Below are 19473 nucleotides of genomic sequence, written 5' to 3' on the forward strand. Positions count from 1 at the left end.
TTGGTAACTCTAGTTTCCTAACGATAGACAAGGCTTTCCTTCTAGGGTGGGTATAATCTAAGGATTATACCATTCCATGCTAGATCTGTGTTTGACACTCGTCCAATGACTGGAAAAATCTGTTGCACTGTCAAGAGTTAGGATGTTCCTCACATTCCCTTAAAAATTTCTCATTCCTTGCTCTCCAACCAGGAATGTACTCTTTATGGTATTCTATAATGAAAGCAGAACTTTGGTTTACAAACCTATACTTCTAATTCGCTCAGCAATTTTCAGTGGCTAATAGAGTGCATTAGTAGTGATATCACTGAACTGGTCAGATAACATTTCTGGCAGACAACAAATCCCAAAGTCCAGGGTTCACCAAACACTTAGTGCAGTGATTTTTTTCTGTCATTGCTTCTGGAAATAATGTCAAGCTCCATGATGGTTTGGAGTTTATGACAAAATGTAGTGATGGGGTAGAACTGCTGAAAGTCTGGAAGGCAGCAAGAGCACACTACTTCCCGCCATGCCTACTAAAGCACTGTGGTATTCAAACCAATCTTCAAGTTCAGGGCACCTTTACCTTATTGACATTTACAGTACAGCTCTGGAAAAATTGAGACACAATGATGAAGTAAATGATGAATAACTGTTACAGTAATGTTGTAAATGTGGAACCCATTTGTTGCCACCTTTGAATAATCAATTTAACAAAATTGTCACTATTACCTTTTGCAGCTCAACTGCCTTTTTAAGTATTGATTCTGCTGTCTTCAGTGACCAATTATCTGCTTCTTTCTCTCTCACCTTGTCCATAAGGCTAGCTGTTGTTACCCTCTTAGGCACCTACAAAAAGAAAACATTCAATTATCATATAACGAAAGTAGCTTGTAACAGATATCTATATCTACAGCTGTACTCCAAAACCAAGAAAACTCATGGAAGTATAAAACTTGAATAAATCAGAACCTTGAGAGGCTTCATGTCCAAAAAGCGCTTATATTTAATGGCTGCTTCTAGCTTCCACTTCTCTTCTAAGGCAACTGACAAGGCACGGCGAAGACTCTGAATCTGTTCCTGAAGAAGTAACTCGTTCCCACCAGCTCCAGCACTTGATATGATGCTAATAGGACCCATGAGTGAGTGTTCTTGAGTTGCAACTGCTGTAAGTCATATAACACAACTAGAATTAATGCACACAAATAAAGACTGTGAGTCAGATAGAACCTTACAAATTCAACAACCTATTAACTTTGCAGTCTTCACAGACTGAGCAGTAACAACTAATTAATAGTCCAACTTAAGTGAAATTCAAAACAAAAACTTCACAGTCAGTCATTCTTAAAACATGTAAAATTCTACCCTGCATTGCATTTAACACATTCAATTACTTACAAGTAACTCAGAGCACCAACTTTACTATCTTTGGACTGAGCATTTTATATTGCAGCTCTTTTACTGCTAATTTCCGATCCTAGCCACGCTTCTCATGGAAAATATGAATAGATAATTTTGGTCTTTTTTTTCCGAAAGGCTGAAGCATCAAAAGCTTTCTGAGCTTATCCACGTAGCTAAGCACAAGAATTTAAGCTCTGTTATATTACATGGCTGAGGAACCATTTAAGTGCTGATTCTATTCCAACGAAATCTATGCATTATTACTAAACAGTATAAAACTTGTTGAACATTTATGATATATCATATGAGCTTAAGAATATAAAACTGTTGCAACTCTATGAAGTTATTTTGAAGATCCAATTTGTACACAATGATGTACAACACATACATTTAAAAACGCTACATCACTGCTGTCTCGATGGGGGCTAGAGAGAGGAGGGGGGAGGGAGAGGGGGGGGTGCTGCACCTTCTACGTTGCCTTATAAAGTGTTAGTGTGAGTAACATTGAATAAAATAACATTACCACTGAAGTACAGCTGTGTAGCGGGCTGGAGAAGAGCATTTATTACTGTCCAGAGCTATTCATGGCATGGCATTCCATCTTCCGACATGACACTTATCTAAAGCTTCATTTTTCAACTGGGTATATTTTTTAATTAAATTAAATTCAGATGTATATAGGAAAAGATTTTGTTGACTAAATTGGCAGCAGAGAATACAATAGGAAGTCCCACAAACAATATCCTAAAAAACAATGGTTATTTCATCTAATAAGAGACAGAAAAGAAAGGTGGGAATGAGATTCAACAGTGATTAGATACAGAATTCATCCATAAGTGTAAGACAAGTGAAAGATAGTAGGTTAGGATAAAAAATTACCAACAATGAAATGATAGCAACAAAGAAAACAGTAGAATGATTACCAAACTGATAATGCTATTTCATGTATCATAGCTGCTGCTGCATATGTGACACCCAATGCAATAGCTGCTTCCAGGAAAGGATAATGAATCGTCATGTGTTAGGAACATTTTCATAAACAACTATCAGTGCTCAATAATCTCGCTAAACATAAGTACGTAACCTAGAATTAGCAAGCAACAAAAGAGGAATTGAGATACAATATTACAATATTAACAGTGATAATAGATCGAACCTGTTTTCCTTGGAAATCCCTCATTAATAGCTTTCTTGTTCAAGCTCTTCAATTTGTCTTTTAATTCACGCCGTTCAGTCTCTAGTGAATCTATATCTGCTTGTAAATGGTCCATTGATGCTTCATGTTCCTTCTCCTTTCGTTTCAGAAGTTGTTGAAAATCATCTAATTTTCTCTGTGGAAAAGTTAATCATTGCTATTAATATAACTGGTAAAATACAAAATTTTAAAGTATAGTAATACCTTCTATATGAGAGTACAGCTTGCTTGGAAAAATTTCACAAAAAAGAAAAATTTGCTATAGGACACTTGCAAAACACATGGTGGCTGATAATCAGGCCTCTAATGGCAACATGCTAGTTATGGTGTATGCTGTAATTCTCTCTCTCCCACACTAATGTACTACTAACTTGAAAGACAAACACTGAACCATGCATAATACATCAATTTTTCTCTTAGTAAGCCCAAATATTTACCACGTCATCCTGGCATCTCATATATTCACAACTCTTCTTTATTCTATGTTTACTCGGTGCAATAAATTCTTGTGAAAACATTTTTTCCTCCTTAATCAAAAAACAAAAAAAATCTTGGCCTCAGGTGCAATGATGTTCACTAAAACCATTTCTCTCCTACCAGTTTTTAATGAGGATGTCCATGGTTTGTATTTTCCACCGTTTCCAGGGTCCAGGGAAACTTGTGTTAGTAATCCAGATTTGGACTAACAGACTAAAGTAACTATAGACATGCATCCGGTGTTCCAAATCTCAATCATTTGATAATTACGGCTCGCTGAATCATCTCCAGACACAAGATGGCCAATGTTTGCATTGTTGTTGTTAAATTGCCTACCCGTCAGAACTAATATCTGTAAATAACACCTTATGCAGAGATTTTCAAGTACCAGTAGGTACCACTGCATTATCAAAAATGTTAATTACTTCTTTTAAACCTAAAAATTTAGGGCTTATCCTTGCTCAACCAGTTTGTTCATGAACTTCTCCTAGAATGTCTTGTTACTACAGACATTTATTTGATATATTTTGCTTTCCTATTCAGTCCTTCCATCTGTTTTACATGCGTTTCTCTAACACATGAAGAGTTTCATGAAACAAAATAACATAGTAATTACACTGGAGCACACATCATATGGAAGCAGGTATCAAGTTTTTCTTTCTAACCAAACACCATACATTACTCTTTCAGAGCACTGTATGGTAAAATTGCATTCACATCTAAAACACCTCAATTATCCAAAACATCAGCAACATCTGGTGACTTTGTAAACCCTTCATAGATATCTTGGCCCAGAGTTTTTACAGCTCACATAACTGTCTCATTTATTTCCATACTGACTTCATAGTTAGGAACAACTCTCAATACTTCGACTCCATCCTCTTAGCCATCTATTTTTTCCTCTCATGGAAATTACTTATTAAAAATGCTTTACTGGAGCATTAAGTAGTCAGTTACAAAGAAACAATATTTTGCCAATACCGCAATACACAGGACACATGACACAACGGTCTAGAATTACACTCACCTGCAGCTTTTCAATTGTCATTTCATATTCTTTGGAAGAATTTCCTAATTTCTTCTCTGCAAATTCTTTTCGAACACTCATTTCACTAAATTCCTCTTGTTTCAGTTTTAGTGCTTTCTTCAGTTCCTGTTCAAATTAGTAAGAATTATCAGAGCTCAATTTTTTGTGAAGGATGACATAAACTATATTTTAGACATTGTATTTCAAGTAATGAAAATTCTACATTGATTAAAAAACTACCTAGATAAATAAAAAAAAAATGGCTCTGAGCACTATGGGACTCAACTGCTGAGGTCATTAGTCCCCTAGAACTTAGAACTAGTTAAACCTAACTAACCTAAGGACATCACAAACATCCATGCCCGAGGCAGGATTCGAACCTGCGACCGTAGCGGTCCTGCGGTTCCAGACTGCAGCGCCTTTAACCGCACGGCCACTTCGGCCGGCTAGATAAATAAAACTATTACATACTTTTATATCTGCTTCTCTAGCCTCTAGTTTTTGCTTGAGATTTTTAGTTTCCTCTAGTTCTTTTTTTATTGCTTGTGCCCTCAGTACAATAGGTGGGACAGGCTAAAATAAAATACACAAAAAGCAGTTATAAATTGGTATATCAATTTAATATTTGAATTTTACATTAGTTGTCATACTGTACTTAATATACCTTTTCTTCTGCCCCAGAACTTACTGCAAGCTCATACTCATTGTCCTGCAGAACTTTATTCAGTTTTGCTACTTCTCCTGATATTAGTCCCATAGATGCCTTCATACTCTCAATTGGCCCCCGATCATCTTCATAAATGGAATCAATTGCAACATATGCAAACTCTCTTATTTTTTCATGTGGGACACCAGAATCAGGTTCTGCAAGAGGACAAGAGAATAATTAAATAGCAATACACCATAACAACCAAAACAATGGAAACAGTATGTGGCAGTATTTCTCCCACTACTGTACAACTCAAAAGGTTCTAGACAATGTTTTGATGCAGAGTTAAAAGACTAAGGTGTGAATAAAATCTATCTCAGTGGAAATGGGGCACATCACAAAATTTCATTATTGGTTAAAAAGCTATAAATCATCCACGAATCTAAAACATTCATTTCACAATGAGCATTCTATTGGGTTGGGGCATAAGTTCGTAGAGTTTTTGTTTTGCATTTTGGTATTCCAGTCGCTATAGGTTTGTTTATTGTTTATCATTTTTTAATTTTAGTCCACTGCTTCTACTTGAGTTTACATATTGTCATTTTATCATTTGGAGATAGTGAGTGGAGCTATGGACACAAGAAAATGGAGTGCCACTTTGAGAAATGTGAACATTTTTGACATATTCTTCTGTTTGAGTGCAATAGAGGGGGGTGACAGCAGCAGAGACAGACTGAAACATTTGTGGCTTGTATGGGGATACTGGCACTGGACAGAGCACGGCAGAAAAATGGTTTCCTCTTTTTAAGGAGGATTGTCTTGACATTAATGACTTTTCACATGCAGGAAGACCTTCAGTATTTAATGAAGATTGTTTACATGCTTTAATCCACAATATTACACATCAAATTACTCGAGAATTGGCAAATGAGACAAATGGTGATCTATCCACCATAGTGTAACATATGCATGCAATAGGGAACATTCAAAAATCAGGTATATGGGTTCCACAAGCTCTAAGCCAAAAATCATATGCGTATCTCTGCTTGCTTGTTGTCAACTTTGACCATTCCAGAACAGAAGAAGTTTGTTATAAAATCTGTTATTCACTCACTTATCTCTCTCTTGATTTGTCACTTGCATAGTTTTTGTGAGTTGTAATGAGATATGTTGAGATTATAAATCAGTGTTCTGCTTAATTGACATTAAAAAGTTTACAAGAAATATTAAAATACAGAAGAACGAGTGAAAATGTGGTTTATGTGATTTCATAGATAGTCAACACAAAATATGAACTCCCTTGCAGCCTTCCACCTGCAGTAGGTGGAATGAAGTGAGCCTGAGCAATTTGTGGCCCTGCATAGCAGGACCACTGCATCAAGAATTGATAAAAGGTCAACTGTAAGAAGATATTCAAGATAATGGTCATTTCTATTAATGTCAAGGTGACAGATCACTACATGGAATAGGTAATCTCATTAATGGAACTGCAGTCCAAGCAAGACGGTGCCATTCCATTTTGCCACCCCAAAATGAGTAACTTTTTATGGTAAAAAGAAGAACTTTTGCAAAGTATCAGAAGATAACATGATGTTGTCATGAGCAACGTACAGTAAGTAAACAAGTGAAGGAGAAATACAAGTGCACATGCTGTTGGGTCACTTCGAGTAATTACAATATTTAAGACAAAAAGAATTTTTTGATTGCGTACCAATCAAGTAAGTTTGAATTGTCACAAAATGTGACAAAGGAAATCGGTTGACCACAGCAACCTGGTCAGGAACCATGATTGTTTATGCATTTCAATAACTTCTCTGCACATAAGTCACAAAGCAGCAAGTCGATGTGATTAAGGATTTCTGTGTGCGGTTTCGAGGCTACAAGTGCAACTGCAGCTTCCTACAGCATCAATCCATTGCTACACATTTCAGCAGTGGTGCAGTTAACTGGGGCAATGGCTACTTAGCAGCTGCATATCTGTATTGGCAGCAACCTGCAGCTATTTGAACAACAAATTAGGTGTGCTGTACCCTGTACTGCCTACAGTTTTGTGTAGTGCATCATACTTTGTAAAGATTTGTGACAGCATTATTAAATATAGTTGGGTAATGGTGCTAAAATGTTTATGCAACATGGAAAATGCTGCAGACTGTGTAGACTTTTAGATTTTCTGTATGCTTGTCACAACCCATAGCATGGATAGCTGTACTGTAACAGAAAAATTAGATGAAGTGCCTAATTGTGTGATGACAATACTAACAATATGACTACACTTACAGCTAAGGTAATAAATTAGATTAAATGTACAATAGTATTATGATACTTCAATCCCTAGGGGAAAAGTGGGAACAATTAGGTGATATATTACTAAAGTAAATAAAATTTCTAAAATGGAGGAAACCTTAGTGAATTTACCTAAGGAGTTCAAAACAGAAATAAAGAAGCACTGTGATTCAGCAAGGGAAGAAACTGAAGAACAATTTAAAAATATAAATGAAATGATAGAACAAGAAGCGTCAACTAACAACTGGGTTGGTGCATACATTCATAGTGTTTTCCCACAAGTTTAATAAGCACAACAGATACATATAATAGAGACTTTAGTCGCCAACAATAGATTCTCCTTCAGTATTTACAACAGTCTGCCAACACTGGAGAAACTTTCCGATTCCGTGACTGTAGAAATCATATGATATTGAGGCAAAGAATTCCTCATGCCACATTCAGGGCTCATTTTAATCCAGACAGCAAGTTCCTTGTAGGTTATTCAACAGAGAGCAGAGAAGGTGAAAAATCTGAGGGCTCAAGTTCAGCTGAATAAGGTGGGTGCAGAATGACTTCCCAACGAAACTACTGTATAATGTTTTTCACTGTCTAGCAGAATGCAGGTGGGCATTATCACAGACTAGCATCACTTCAAGCAATCCTCCTGGTCCTTGTTCATCGACTGTGTCTGCACGATGCCTCAGTTGTTGACAATATGACAATAAATGTCGGTAGTGATGGCTACACCTCAGGGAAGCAATTCATAGTACTCCACACCATTGGTCTTCCGCCAGAAGCATAATGTTGTTGTTTGGGATGCAAGCAGGTCTTTGTACAGGGAGTTGCTGCTTTGTTTGGGCTCAGCCATTCCTATCTTCTCTTGATGTTAGCATAAAGACACCATTTTTCCATCACCAGGAATGATACAGAATAGTAATGGTTGATACTGTTCATAAGGCAATTGATAATGAGCAAGCACAGATGCACATTTGGCTAACCACTGATTCTTGTGATTTTTGTTCAGAACATGCAGTACCATACACCCGATTTTTTGCACCTTCCCCATTGCATGCAAACATTGTACGATGGTGGAATGATCACAGTTCACCACATTTGAAGTTCTTGAGTACCCTAATATGGATAATCATGGATTAATGCATTTAAACGCCCTTCATCAAACCCCAAAGACCTTTCTGAACATGGGGAGTCACTAATATCAAAACGAGCCTCCTTCAAATGAGAAAACCATTTTCTTGCCATGTTCTGTTCAGTGGCATTACCCCATTCGGGTGCAAATGTTTCTAGTTGCCTCCACTACTGGCACCCCTCCACTGAACTACAACAGAAGAAAATGTAGGAAATAATCTGATTTCTCGGCTTGGCACACAGTTTTTTAGCATTCACAGCTCCACTCATTATCTCCAAATGACAATATGTGAACTGAAACAGCAGCAGTGAACTAAAATATAATAATAATAATAATAATAATAATAATAATAATAATAATAATAATTTAAAATCAATAAATAAACCAATGGCAACCAGAATACCAACATGCAAAACAAAAACACTATGAACTTTTAACCCAACTTAATACAACTAATTTCAGAATCACAGGGTGAGTCACTAACTATTGCCAGCTAGAATAACTCCGAAAGTATGATAGTAGCTGAAAAGTTTGTGGGACACAAGTTGCAGGGGACAACGGGGGCCACAATATGGCGTTGGTTTGTGGCTTTCAACATGAATCCAATGTGATGTTTAACAGTAAGGTCTTTGAAGGTCACGAAGATGTCATGAACATCCATTTACAGAAGGTGTTTGAAGTGATGACCATCAGTATCAATGCAGTGCTGTAATCATCTTATCACGGATTGAGTGGTGTTCCTTACCACATCGGCACTTATCGAAGCACATGCTCTGACAATTGTCTCTTCAGGTGTAGTTGGAACGTCTTTATAAACAATGTCTTTTATGAATCTCCACGAGCTGTGCGTGGCTCATGTTCCTTCCATCATGTATTTTACACCCTGTTTTTAATGTACTTCCACCTCACTACGTTAATTTGAATTACTACTGTCAGTGAGTTGCTGCTTTGCCTGACCATGAGTGGTGTTTGCAGCACGTATATTCCCTCTCGTAATATCTTTGCTCGACTGCTATTACTTCCTGGTCATTGTCTGTCGTAGGCCAGTTCGGGTCGTGAGGACGTTGTCGGCATTCTGAGGGTAGTCAGTTGGTTGCTGTGGACCAGGGAAGTTTACTCTACACATTGCAGTCGGCTGGGTCTGCTGGCAGTCCCTGCGCAGAGTCTGAGCGTGTGTGGAGCTGTCTGATCACTACGAACTTCGTGGTTCACCGACCCAGGACGTCAAAGTTGAAGTAGTGGATTCAAGTACCCAAGCCACGTCCGTTCATGTTGTGTGGTTCGTTTCAGTGGTTTGCTGTTGGGGAGGTTTTCCTGTGAGCAACACCGAGTGTTTCTATTGCTAAAATTTAGACGCCATGCGGTGGATCTAACTATATTGGTTGACTAAAATTCAAGTGCACCAGCAGAATTTTCTGCCTTGTGGCCGTTAGTGTTCTGGATACCTGCCCTGGCCACTACCATAATTTCAGGCAGTGTTCTTTCCTCACCTGTTGTCGCTGTCCAACATGGTGTTTAGTTTTGACAGCTTAATACATATACATAATTGATTGTGGATATTCACGCCCATAACATTGTGTGTTTGAATTCTTATGTACCAATTGGTGGCAAGTAAGTCGTTTGTCGGTCGGTCGGTCCGTGGCTGTCCCTTGGTTTGGTTCCGATGGATCAAGCGTAGTTGGGCTCACCACGTTTCTCACTTAAGTGAACGAGGTCAGACCGACCCCCTGGAGGCTTCTGAGTGCTGTTGTCTCTCTCATCGGTGTTTAATTGTCTGTTTATAATCTATCATAGCCAACGATAAAAAAATTCTTGGTTTTACTGTGTTTTATGTAAGTAAGTTTGAATTCCGGCAAGTGGATATTTGCTGAAAGGTTATTGCCGTTGTGTTGTCTTTTCCTTTAGTCCGGTTTCAGCTACTTAAAACTTAGGGCTTATGGTTATATTTTTTTTTAATTTTGGAAAATTAATTGTGGGCCTTCAGCCTTGGAACCATCTTATTCTTAAAATTACATTTCAAGCTTGAACATTGCAGCCTTCTGCCCTTGAAAGGTTATGGTAATTTATTTTAAAATCTCGAAAATTTTCTTGTTGATTTTTAAGATTTCTTGACTGGAGGCCTTCGGCCGTGAAAGAATTAAAACTCATAGTTGTAAAGGTTCGGCTATGTGCCGCTTTAGTTGTAAATGTGTTATCAGATTACAATCAATTACAATTTTACGATGAAACTGACCCCAACCTTATTTGTGTAGAGTGAGTACATTGAGGATATCTTTCAGCATGTAAGTCTATCTCTCACTGAATTTCGTTGGCATTCTCCATAAATGAGGAGCATATTGACTTGTTCTTCAAAGGGATACATCATTCACATTCGCTTGATTCAATGATACTGGTGTTACCGTTCCTATTGATATTGTATTGCCAAACCGTCAAATGGTGTTTACATGTCAATGGCACATTAGAGGGATACACCGTATTTGGCAAATATTTACTATTCACATGATATACGAGAGAGAATTGTCAGAGCACGTATGTCAATAAGTGACGAAGTGATAAGGAATACCATTCAATCCACGATAAGAAGATTGCAGCACTGCATTGATACCAATGGTCATCACTTCGAACACCTTCTGTAAATGTTCATGCCACCTTTCTGACCTACGTTGATATTCAAAGACCCTACCTGTTATACAGCATTGGATTCATCTCGATAGCTGCTATCAGAAAATAAGTACCACACTATAGCATCCCATTTAAAAAAACAAAGCTGACGTTCACATCATGGCCTCCGCTGTCCCACAACCTTTTCAGCTACTATCATACTTTCAAAGTATGTGGCAAGTTAGTGACTCATCCTGTATAAGCAATCAAATCTCCGATACACAAAATTGAGTAGAAGTATCATAACTAAACAGAAGAATTACTGAAATTGCTAATGATCCAAATACTGTAACTAATTTGGAGAAGCATCTATGGGTGCAAGAGAAAGTAGCAACTACTAGTGCTAGTATTAATTCTGTGGACAATGCGGTTGATCATGAGAGTAAACTTCAGAAATTGTGCCACGAATTAGAAGATACTATGCAGGAACTTAGAAATAATACAGCTGTATCTAGCCCTGGGTTATTACTAAGCTGTTAGAAGGAAATTCAAAAGTTTCCGAAATTTAAGCCTGATGGTGAATGCATTCAATGTATTTTTTAAGAATACTTTCTAGATCTATGCCCAAGAAATGGGAGGATTCTAAGAAAACAAATTTTGCACTGGCTCATTTAGTAGTTGATGCTGCAGAATGGGGAACAGCCCATTCTGAAGAATTTAAATCATGGGAACATTTCCGGAAAAAATTTAAGAGAAAATATTGGTCAGCTAGTACTCAAGAAAAATTACGACGAGAATTATTAATATTGAATGGCACTAACTACATCTAAATATTTGGTCAACCCACTAGATAAAAAAGATTTAGTTCAGGTTCTTGATAGGTGATTATTTTGTGCGAAAAGAAATGCTGTACAGTGGGCAGTCTAGTGTAGATCAGTTAGCAATTATTACAGGTGGTTTAGTTACATTAAATAAAGAAAGAGAAGATTTCAATCCTGAAGACAATCAGAACCTAGGAAATAAGCATACAGAGAACACTGAAGGGTATCACTATAGAACAAAGTGTTGTAAGAGGAAAGAATATACTACTGTTATGTAGATAGGAGAACCAATAATGGATGCTGTAAGAAGAAAAGTAATAGGGTTAAGAACATCTCACAAGTATTTGTATCTAGCAATATTCCAATGAGCATACAACAAAGCACAACGTATCTTGTTCTAAATGAAGTTCACATAATACTAATTATCCTATAACAGTGATTGAAAATGGATCCAGGAGGTAACAACTCTGTCATAGGCCCATTTACTGAACGATTAATTTCTTTCATTCAATTTATACCTAAATGAGAAGAGGATAAAGTAGCAGAGGAAAAACAAACAAAACCAATATAATAGCAAACACATGGGGAAAAAGTGGTAGATATTTATATAGATTTGGGAAGCAAAATTTCATTTGTGTACCAAGAATTCCTATAGATCATCAAAAATAAGAATGCTTGCCCTATATTACCTGTGACAGGAGTACACATTGTAGGAACAACAGCAAAGAAAGAAACTCAAATTCGAGAAAAGATACAGAAATGTATAATTTTAAGTTTACGCAGACCATGTTGGTAGTGCCAAATGTAAATTTACGTATGTTATTAGGCACTGATTGGTTTAGAAAGTATAAAGTCAGATTTTGATACTGGAGTATTGCACTGGAATAATGGAGGTACTAGTGATGGAGCACCATTTAAGGTAAACTGCCTAGTAGATAATAATGACTACTGCACAAGTATTAAGAGGAAGCAGTAGTAAAGCTTGAATTCAGTGAGCAAATAAGGATCAAAGCCAAGGAATCTAGTATACTAACAAAACAACAACACTATTTATATAAGATTTTATTGAATTATACAGATGTATTTTCTGATAAATCAGGAATAATTGGTGAACACATTTGCAGTTCAAGATAAAAGATAATGAACCATTCTTTTGCAAACCATTGCAATTCCAATAAGTATAACACCAGTCATAAGTGAGGAAATAAATAAAATGGTAGAAAATAAGGTAATAAAAAGGAGTGTAAGTGTATATAATGAACTTTTACTAGTATTAAGGAAACAATAGGAGGGAGGCACTTTGAGATACAAGGACGTTAAACTGATACACAGAAACAGGAAGAGAGAAACACCTATGTGTATTGATGACTCATTAGCCATGTTTGAGTAAGGGAAGTATTTTATCTCAATGGAACTGATGGACAGATACTGGCAGGTAAGATTATTCATGAAAAAACACTGCATGTGCATTTGATGTGAAATCTTATCAGTTTAGAGACTTGTCCTTTGGACAAGAATTAATTATTCACGTGAATGATATCTTACTTTTATCCAAAACATGGGACGGAAATCTGTTTTAGGGGCTTATCGTCTACATTTCTTCAATCCTAAAACACCTATTCTTGTTCTTTATTTTCTTTCTTCTACAATAGAAATAGCGATTCCAGCCCCCTCCTTCCACATGCAAATGTTACTATTACCTGTACTATTCCTGTTTCCACAGGAAAAAGCCACAGGGCCCCATCATAAGAAACAGGTAAAACACGCGACACAAGGGCACAGATACTGCCACCTACTACAGTCCAGTCACAACCATCATCTATCCCATCAAATGCAAGGCTACCTGTGAAAGCAGTCGTGATCTACAAACTAAGCTGCAATAACTGTGCTGCATTCTACATGGCCCTGACAAGTGACAAGCTGTCTGTCTACATGAATGGCCATTAAGAAACTGTACCCAATACACAGGTGGACCATCCAGTTGCTGAGCACACTGCCCAACATAGCAATCTTCACTTCAATGGCAGTTTCACAGCCTGCACGATCTGGATCCTACCTACACCACCAACTTTTCTGAACTGCACAGTTGTGAATTCTCCCTGTAATAGATCCTACTTTCTTGTAACCCTCCTGGCCTCAACTTTCGTTAGTCACTGCCTTCACCCACCTACCCCTTTCACTGCTTCTATTCCAGCACTACACAGCCTTCCATTCCCCCAATAAACCCACAGTTTTCCTTCCACTCCTCTACTTCTCTCCCTTACTGCTCCCTTTCCCCTCCACCTCCTCCCTTTGCCTAACCTCAACTGCACCTAGCTGCCCTTTCCTGTCTCCACCATGGCCCTGCATGCTACTACAAGAAGGGCTTTACTGCCCCACTCTTACCTTGCCACCCCTCTCCCTTCCCACACCAGCCTCCTGCTTACCTCCACCACCCTGATTGTTTCTCCCATCTTGCTGGTTTCGAAGAAGGCATTTCGGCCCAACATTCACATGTTTAGCTGTCTTTTAGTTGCACCTGTCTGTGACTCTGTATTATCTGTATAGGGTGAATAGCAATCTATCATGCTCATAATACTGTCAGTGAACAATATAAATATACTGAAAAGGAAATAACATAGTTTAAATAATGGAAAATCCAGGATGGAATGTAACAATATTTTGAAAAGGATAGCTGCTACTCACCATACAGCGGAGATGGTGGGTCACAGATAGGCCCAACAAAAAGACTGTCACAAAATGAACTTTCAGCCAACAAGGCCTCAGGCATGCACACACACACACACACACACACACACACACACACACACACACACACACACACACACACAACCACAGTCTCTGTCGGCTGAAGCCAGACTATGAGCAGCTGCGCATGATGAGAGAGGCAGCAGGGTGGGGGTAAGGAGAAGGCTGGGGTGGGGAGGGAGAGGGATAGCAGAATGGTGGTGGGGGACAGTGAAGTGCTGCTAGTGAAAGTGTGCAGGGACGAGGTGGAGAGAGTGCAGGGCAGCTTGGTGCAATTGGGAGATTAGATGGAGAGAGAGAGGATGGGAGGAGAGGGGGGGGGGGGGATGGGAAAGGAGAGAAGTAAACGACTGGGTACGATGGTGGGATAGAGGGCTATGTAATGTTGGAATCAGAACAGGGAAGGAGCTAGATGGTTAAGGACAATGACTAATTAAGATTGAGGCCAGGAGGGTTATGAGAACCTAGAATATATTGCAGGGAGAGTTCCCACTTGTGCAGTTTCTGTCAAAATTGTCGGAACTTTTGCAGTTTACGTCAAGAATCAATATTTTAAAACAGTTGGCATGCTTATCTTTGCTTGGTTCTCATCTCTGGGATCAGTTATGCACTAAAAATGGGTTTACAAACTAAAACCTAGATCGTACAGTAATAACAAAGTTTGTGAAATAAGGCAGGTGTTTCATTTCCATTAATATAATATACAATGTTTCACCAAGAATCCACAGGTGAATCAATAACAAAGTTCTGTCATTTAATTCAGGGAAAAATCTATTAATGAATACTTGCCAAAACACTGCTATTCACACAGTTAAATCACTTCATTGTAATTTATGGTATCAACATCAACTTTATTACTATAGTCACATACTTATATTGTAAAGAAAATATAAATAAGCAAGAGAAAGTTTTTTCAATACTACATATTTTTTTAGATTATGTTCAAACAAGTGGTTGTATTATAACTGACAGGACAGCTGAGTCGTCATTCACTGAACATAGTGTTAATGAAGTTTATAGTCATTGTGAACTATTGTAACTATGAAATAAGCTTTCCTGATATGTCTGCAGCATGCATCAAAATTTTGAAACACTCGCAGTATAATGTTAGTTTGGAACAGAGCATTACCTCCACTGATGGCTATTTGCTGAATTGCACCCTTCAGCACCTGCTGCAAAACCTTGCAGATACGTGTTGCGTGCTGACAACAGTGCATGAGAGTAACAGCAATTTCATCTGAGAAGCCTAGTTTTGACAAAGCATGATCCTGTGGTAAGCGTCGCCTAATCTGTTTCAAAAGTTGCAGCACATTCTCAGATGTTGAAATCAGGTGTTGCAACAAAAGATTCATTTCTCCTGTTTCTTGTCCACTCTATAAAAAATAAAAAAATAAAAAATAAAAAAACAATTAAAAACATTTAAGAAATAAGGAATTATTCTGAATTCCTATACTGGCAGTCTTACCTGCATCAACACTGCTTATTACTCAACATTTCATTTGACTAGATCCAATCTACTTAATAAAGATAAGATAAAAAGAAATATATATTACTGATAAATGCCAACATGAAAGTTTAAGGGCATTTTACCTCCATAAGAGCTTTTATTGAAGTGGCATCTGTCAGAATTGCATCACAGGCACTTGATAAGGCTTTGCCAGCATCGGCTAGGAGATTTGTCTGGTTACTTTTCATCTCATCCCCCAAGAGCACAGGGAACATTGTGCTGAAGAATGTTACACATTTCTCAAGAGCATCAAGCATGACATTTTCATCCAACTGTATAAGAACAGACATTCAAAGATTAATGGGCTTGCACATACATGCACACTCCAAAACCAAGCACTATTTACAAATACAAAATAAATATTTTTTTGTAATCAAGTCGGCAATGCATTAAGTATAAGCTAACTATGATATGGTACTATGACTGGCAGAATTGCCATAATTATGTATGTAGACTGGAAACTACACTTTAAAGTGCTATTTTTCTCTCTTATCAACATTACCTGATCTCGACGTAAGAGATCAACAAATGCATCTACTGCTTTTTCTTGTGCAGCCATTTCAGGATATGCTGTTCCTACTTTCAGGAATGTTTCTGGAGAGCACGCATTGAGACTGTATGTGAACTGATGAAGTATCATCTGCAAAAATTATTAGATCATAAACTTAAATAAAAGTGCTCAACATTTAGGAAATGTAATGTAATTACAGAATTTTGTAATTGCATGTGGAAAGAAATACCTGGAGTGAATGCACGAAGTGGCTGAATCTTGATTTGAAGGAAAACTGTTCAACAGTGTGACCTTTTAGGATAGCTGCTCGATCAATCTTTTCCACATTTGGAAATTTGTCACGAACTTGAGATAGTAATATATCTGCCTTCCAAAGCATACGTGGGACAAGCAGTAGCACTAAAACTGCATCATGATCACCTATGGGGAAAACATCACATCAATGTTTTGAAGCAACAGTTATTCTGCTTTCCACACTATGATTTAATTACTTCAGTATGTGTGTACAGGAGTCAACAGCAATTCACACTGATGAGCCAAAACGTTATGACCACCTGCTTAATAGCTTGTTTGTCCATCTTTGGAAAGAAATACGTCATTGATTCTGCATATCATGGTCCTGACAGTTTGATAGTGGGTTTGTAGAGGTACGTGGCATTAGATGTCTACGCACAGGTCATGTAACTCATGTAAATAATGGGCTGCTGATTTGCATACGCAGTTATGGCACCTGATAGCAACACAGATAGGTTCCATACGATTTACATCAGGCAAATTTCGTCGCTGAGATATTAATGTGTGTTCACTATAATGCTCCTCAAGTCACTGCAGCATAGTTGCAACTCTGAGACATGGACAATTATACTGCTGAAAGATGACATCACTGTCGGGGAGGACGACAAATGTAAAAGGGCACAGGTGGTTCGTGGCTGTCAGTTTGTCTTCTCTTACTACCACAGGTCCCATGCAACCACAGGAGAACGTCTCCAATAGCATAATACTTCTCCCTCCAACCTGCATCCATGGCGCACTGCGTGTCTCCAGCCATTGTTCACTTCAATAACAGCTTTTGTGGAGATGAACATTGACCTACTGTAGCAAAAATGTGATTAATCTGAAGAGTCTACACATTTCCATTGGTTGACGGTTGAATCCTGATGGTCCCATGCCCATTGCACCTTAATTGACGATGTTGGGTCAACATGTGAACATGTAGGGGTCTGCTTGGAGCTCCATATTCAACAATGTGCAACGAACGCTGTGCTCCAAAACACTTGTGCGTGCACCACCATTGTGCTTTTCTGGCAGAGATTCCACAGATCACCATCTATCCTACTTTACAGAGCAGACACGCCTCCAAACCCCATGTCCAGTGAAATGTCATGGATGCCCAACCATTTGGCGCCTAGTAGTAGTTTCACTGTACTCTTACTCCTTTCCGTAGATGTTCATAACACTAGTATGTGAACATTCAACCAGCTTTGCCATTTTTGAAATGCTTGTTCGCAGGCTTTTTGTAATAATAATCTGCCCTCTGACAAAATTGCTTATCTCAGTGGATTTCCCTACTTATAGCCTGTATCTTTGCCCTTATCTGTATCTCTGTTATGCTGACATACTTTTCATAGTGTGTCACATGCCCGAAATGTCAGCAGGTGGCATCCAACCTCACAGTGGGCAGTGGTCATAATGCTTTGGATTATCAGTGTATTTTTAGTAACTACAACTCTGAGTGCTGGGAGCATACAACTAAAGAGCTTTGGTGTAAAGAATAGTTACATATTTCTTAATACTCTTCAGTGTATCAGCAAAAGAAGATAACTAACTTTGTATGTGGAGAAGGGATGTAATTTCATTTATCCCTTGGTATCACAAGTTGCTCTGCATAACAACAGGATATTTATTCACTAAATGAATTCTAAGATATAATAAAAACAATTCAGCTGCCCACATTACTCCCCCACTTCATCAGTCTCACAGCCATAATACATTAACTACATGGCAACAAGTGTCTTTTTAACACATGGTGTTAATATCTTTTTCACATCCTGCTGTGTCCACAATTAAATGATGCATTATTCACTTTTCAAACCGTGATCATCATGCACGTGAATGTCACATGGGCCAAAATAAGTTGTGAGAACAAGACCTGAGTAAAAAAACTGTTTATTTCATATCCTTTAATTAACACTTAGTTGCACTTGACATCAAACTTTTAAAATCTGATATGATAATATTAGTACATGCAGTCAGTCGACTGAGTAGTTGTTAAGACAGAAAGACGGTTCTCGACGAAGCACATTTGGATGCAAAGGCAGTTCAGTGATAGAAATACTGCCAAGATATTCTCTACAGAGTATTTAACAAAGTAGTGTGCAGGACCTAAGTGAGTAATTTGTGCAAAATGCTATCAAGAATTGTAAGCATTTATCAATTTAAAAATGAGAGAATACTCTCACATTGCAATTAAGAGTGCCTCATATTAACCTTATGGTTCGACAAGATGTCCGTTCTCAAATATTAGCATTCCTTGCTAACCCAAGATGGTTTGATGACTGTTCGGTTAAATGACAAAGTCCACCAACTATCTTTCAACAGTGTATTTTACTTGTTAATATTCATTCACCTTCTTGACTTAAGATGACAACTGAAAAGCCTACATTTTGATATGTGCAAGAAATACATGTGAATGGTGGGCTGCTTCATTTAATATGAAATCAAAACATATTGCCTACACAGGCGATACTCTGTTTGCAAAACGTAACAATGAAGTAACTACTGTCATGGTTATCTGTTGTTTACAGGCACGCTGATGGAACAATGACTCAAGCCAAGTCATGATTAAACATTCAATGATCCTTAGTGAAAAATTTTGGTAATATGAACAATAATGAGGCAACAGAACCACAGCAAGAATAAAAACAATCATTGATGCAAACCTGCAAAAACATGAATAATTATGCTGAATACCAAAATTCTCCAATTAAAAATAGCAAAGGAGATGGAGTGTGTTATTCTGGAGTGTATCGAAGAGTGCTAAGAAGAAAAGGCTGGTTGGGCACCAAAATTCATTCTGAATTCAGGCATGTTTCAGCCAAATAGCAAGTGATGGTGCACTAGTTTCAGCACAAAGATTTCAGTG

The 19473-nt window shown here is 37.9% G+C and overlaps 1 protein-coding gene across 2 annotated transcripts in view; it reads right to left on the reverse strand.

Moving 5' to 3' along the window:
- The window catches only part of LOC126253428 (dynactin subunit 1), a 146647-nt gene that overhangs the window by 24992 nt on the left and 102182 nt on the right, over positions 1–19473 (reverse strand). For both annotated transcript variants that reach the window (XM_049954760.1, XM_049954761.1), the window contains exons 15-24: positions 16561–16751; positions 16323–16460; positions 15904–16092; positions 15443–15686; positions 4747–4946; positions 4554–4655; positions 4083–4208; positions 2540–2714; positions 955–1148; positions 715–831 (exon numbers count right to left, since the gene is read on the reverse strand). In XM_049954760.1, coding sequence (XP_049810717.1) covers positions 715–831; positions 955–1148; positions 2540–2714; positions 4083–4208; positions 4554–4655; positions 4747–4946; positions 15443–15686; positions 15904–16092; positions 16323–16460; positions 16561–16751 — 1676 coding nt within the window. The remainder of the gene's footprint in view (positions 1–714; positions 832–954; positions 1149–2539; positions 2715–4082; positions 4209–4553; positions 4656–4746; positions 4947–15442; positions 15687–15903; positions 16093–16322; positions 16461–16560; positions 16752–19473) is intronic.

This window comes from Schistocerca nitens, chromosome 4, assembly GCF_023898315.1.
Source record: "Schistocerca nitens isolate TAMUIC-IGC-003100 chromosome 4, iqSchNite1.1, whole genome shotgun sequence".
Lineage (NCBI taxonomy): Eukaryota > Metazoa > Arthropoda > Insecta > Orthoptera > Acrididae > Schistocerca > Schistocerca nitens.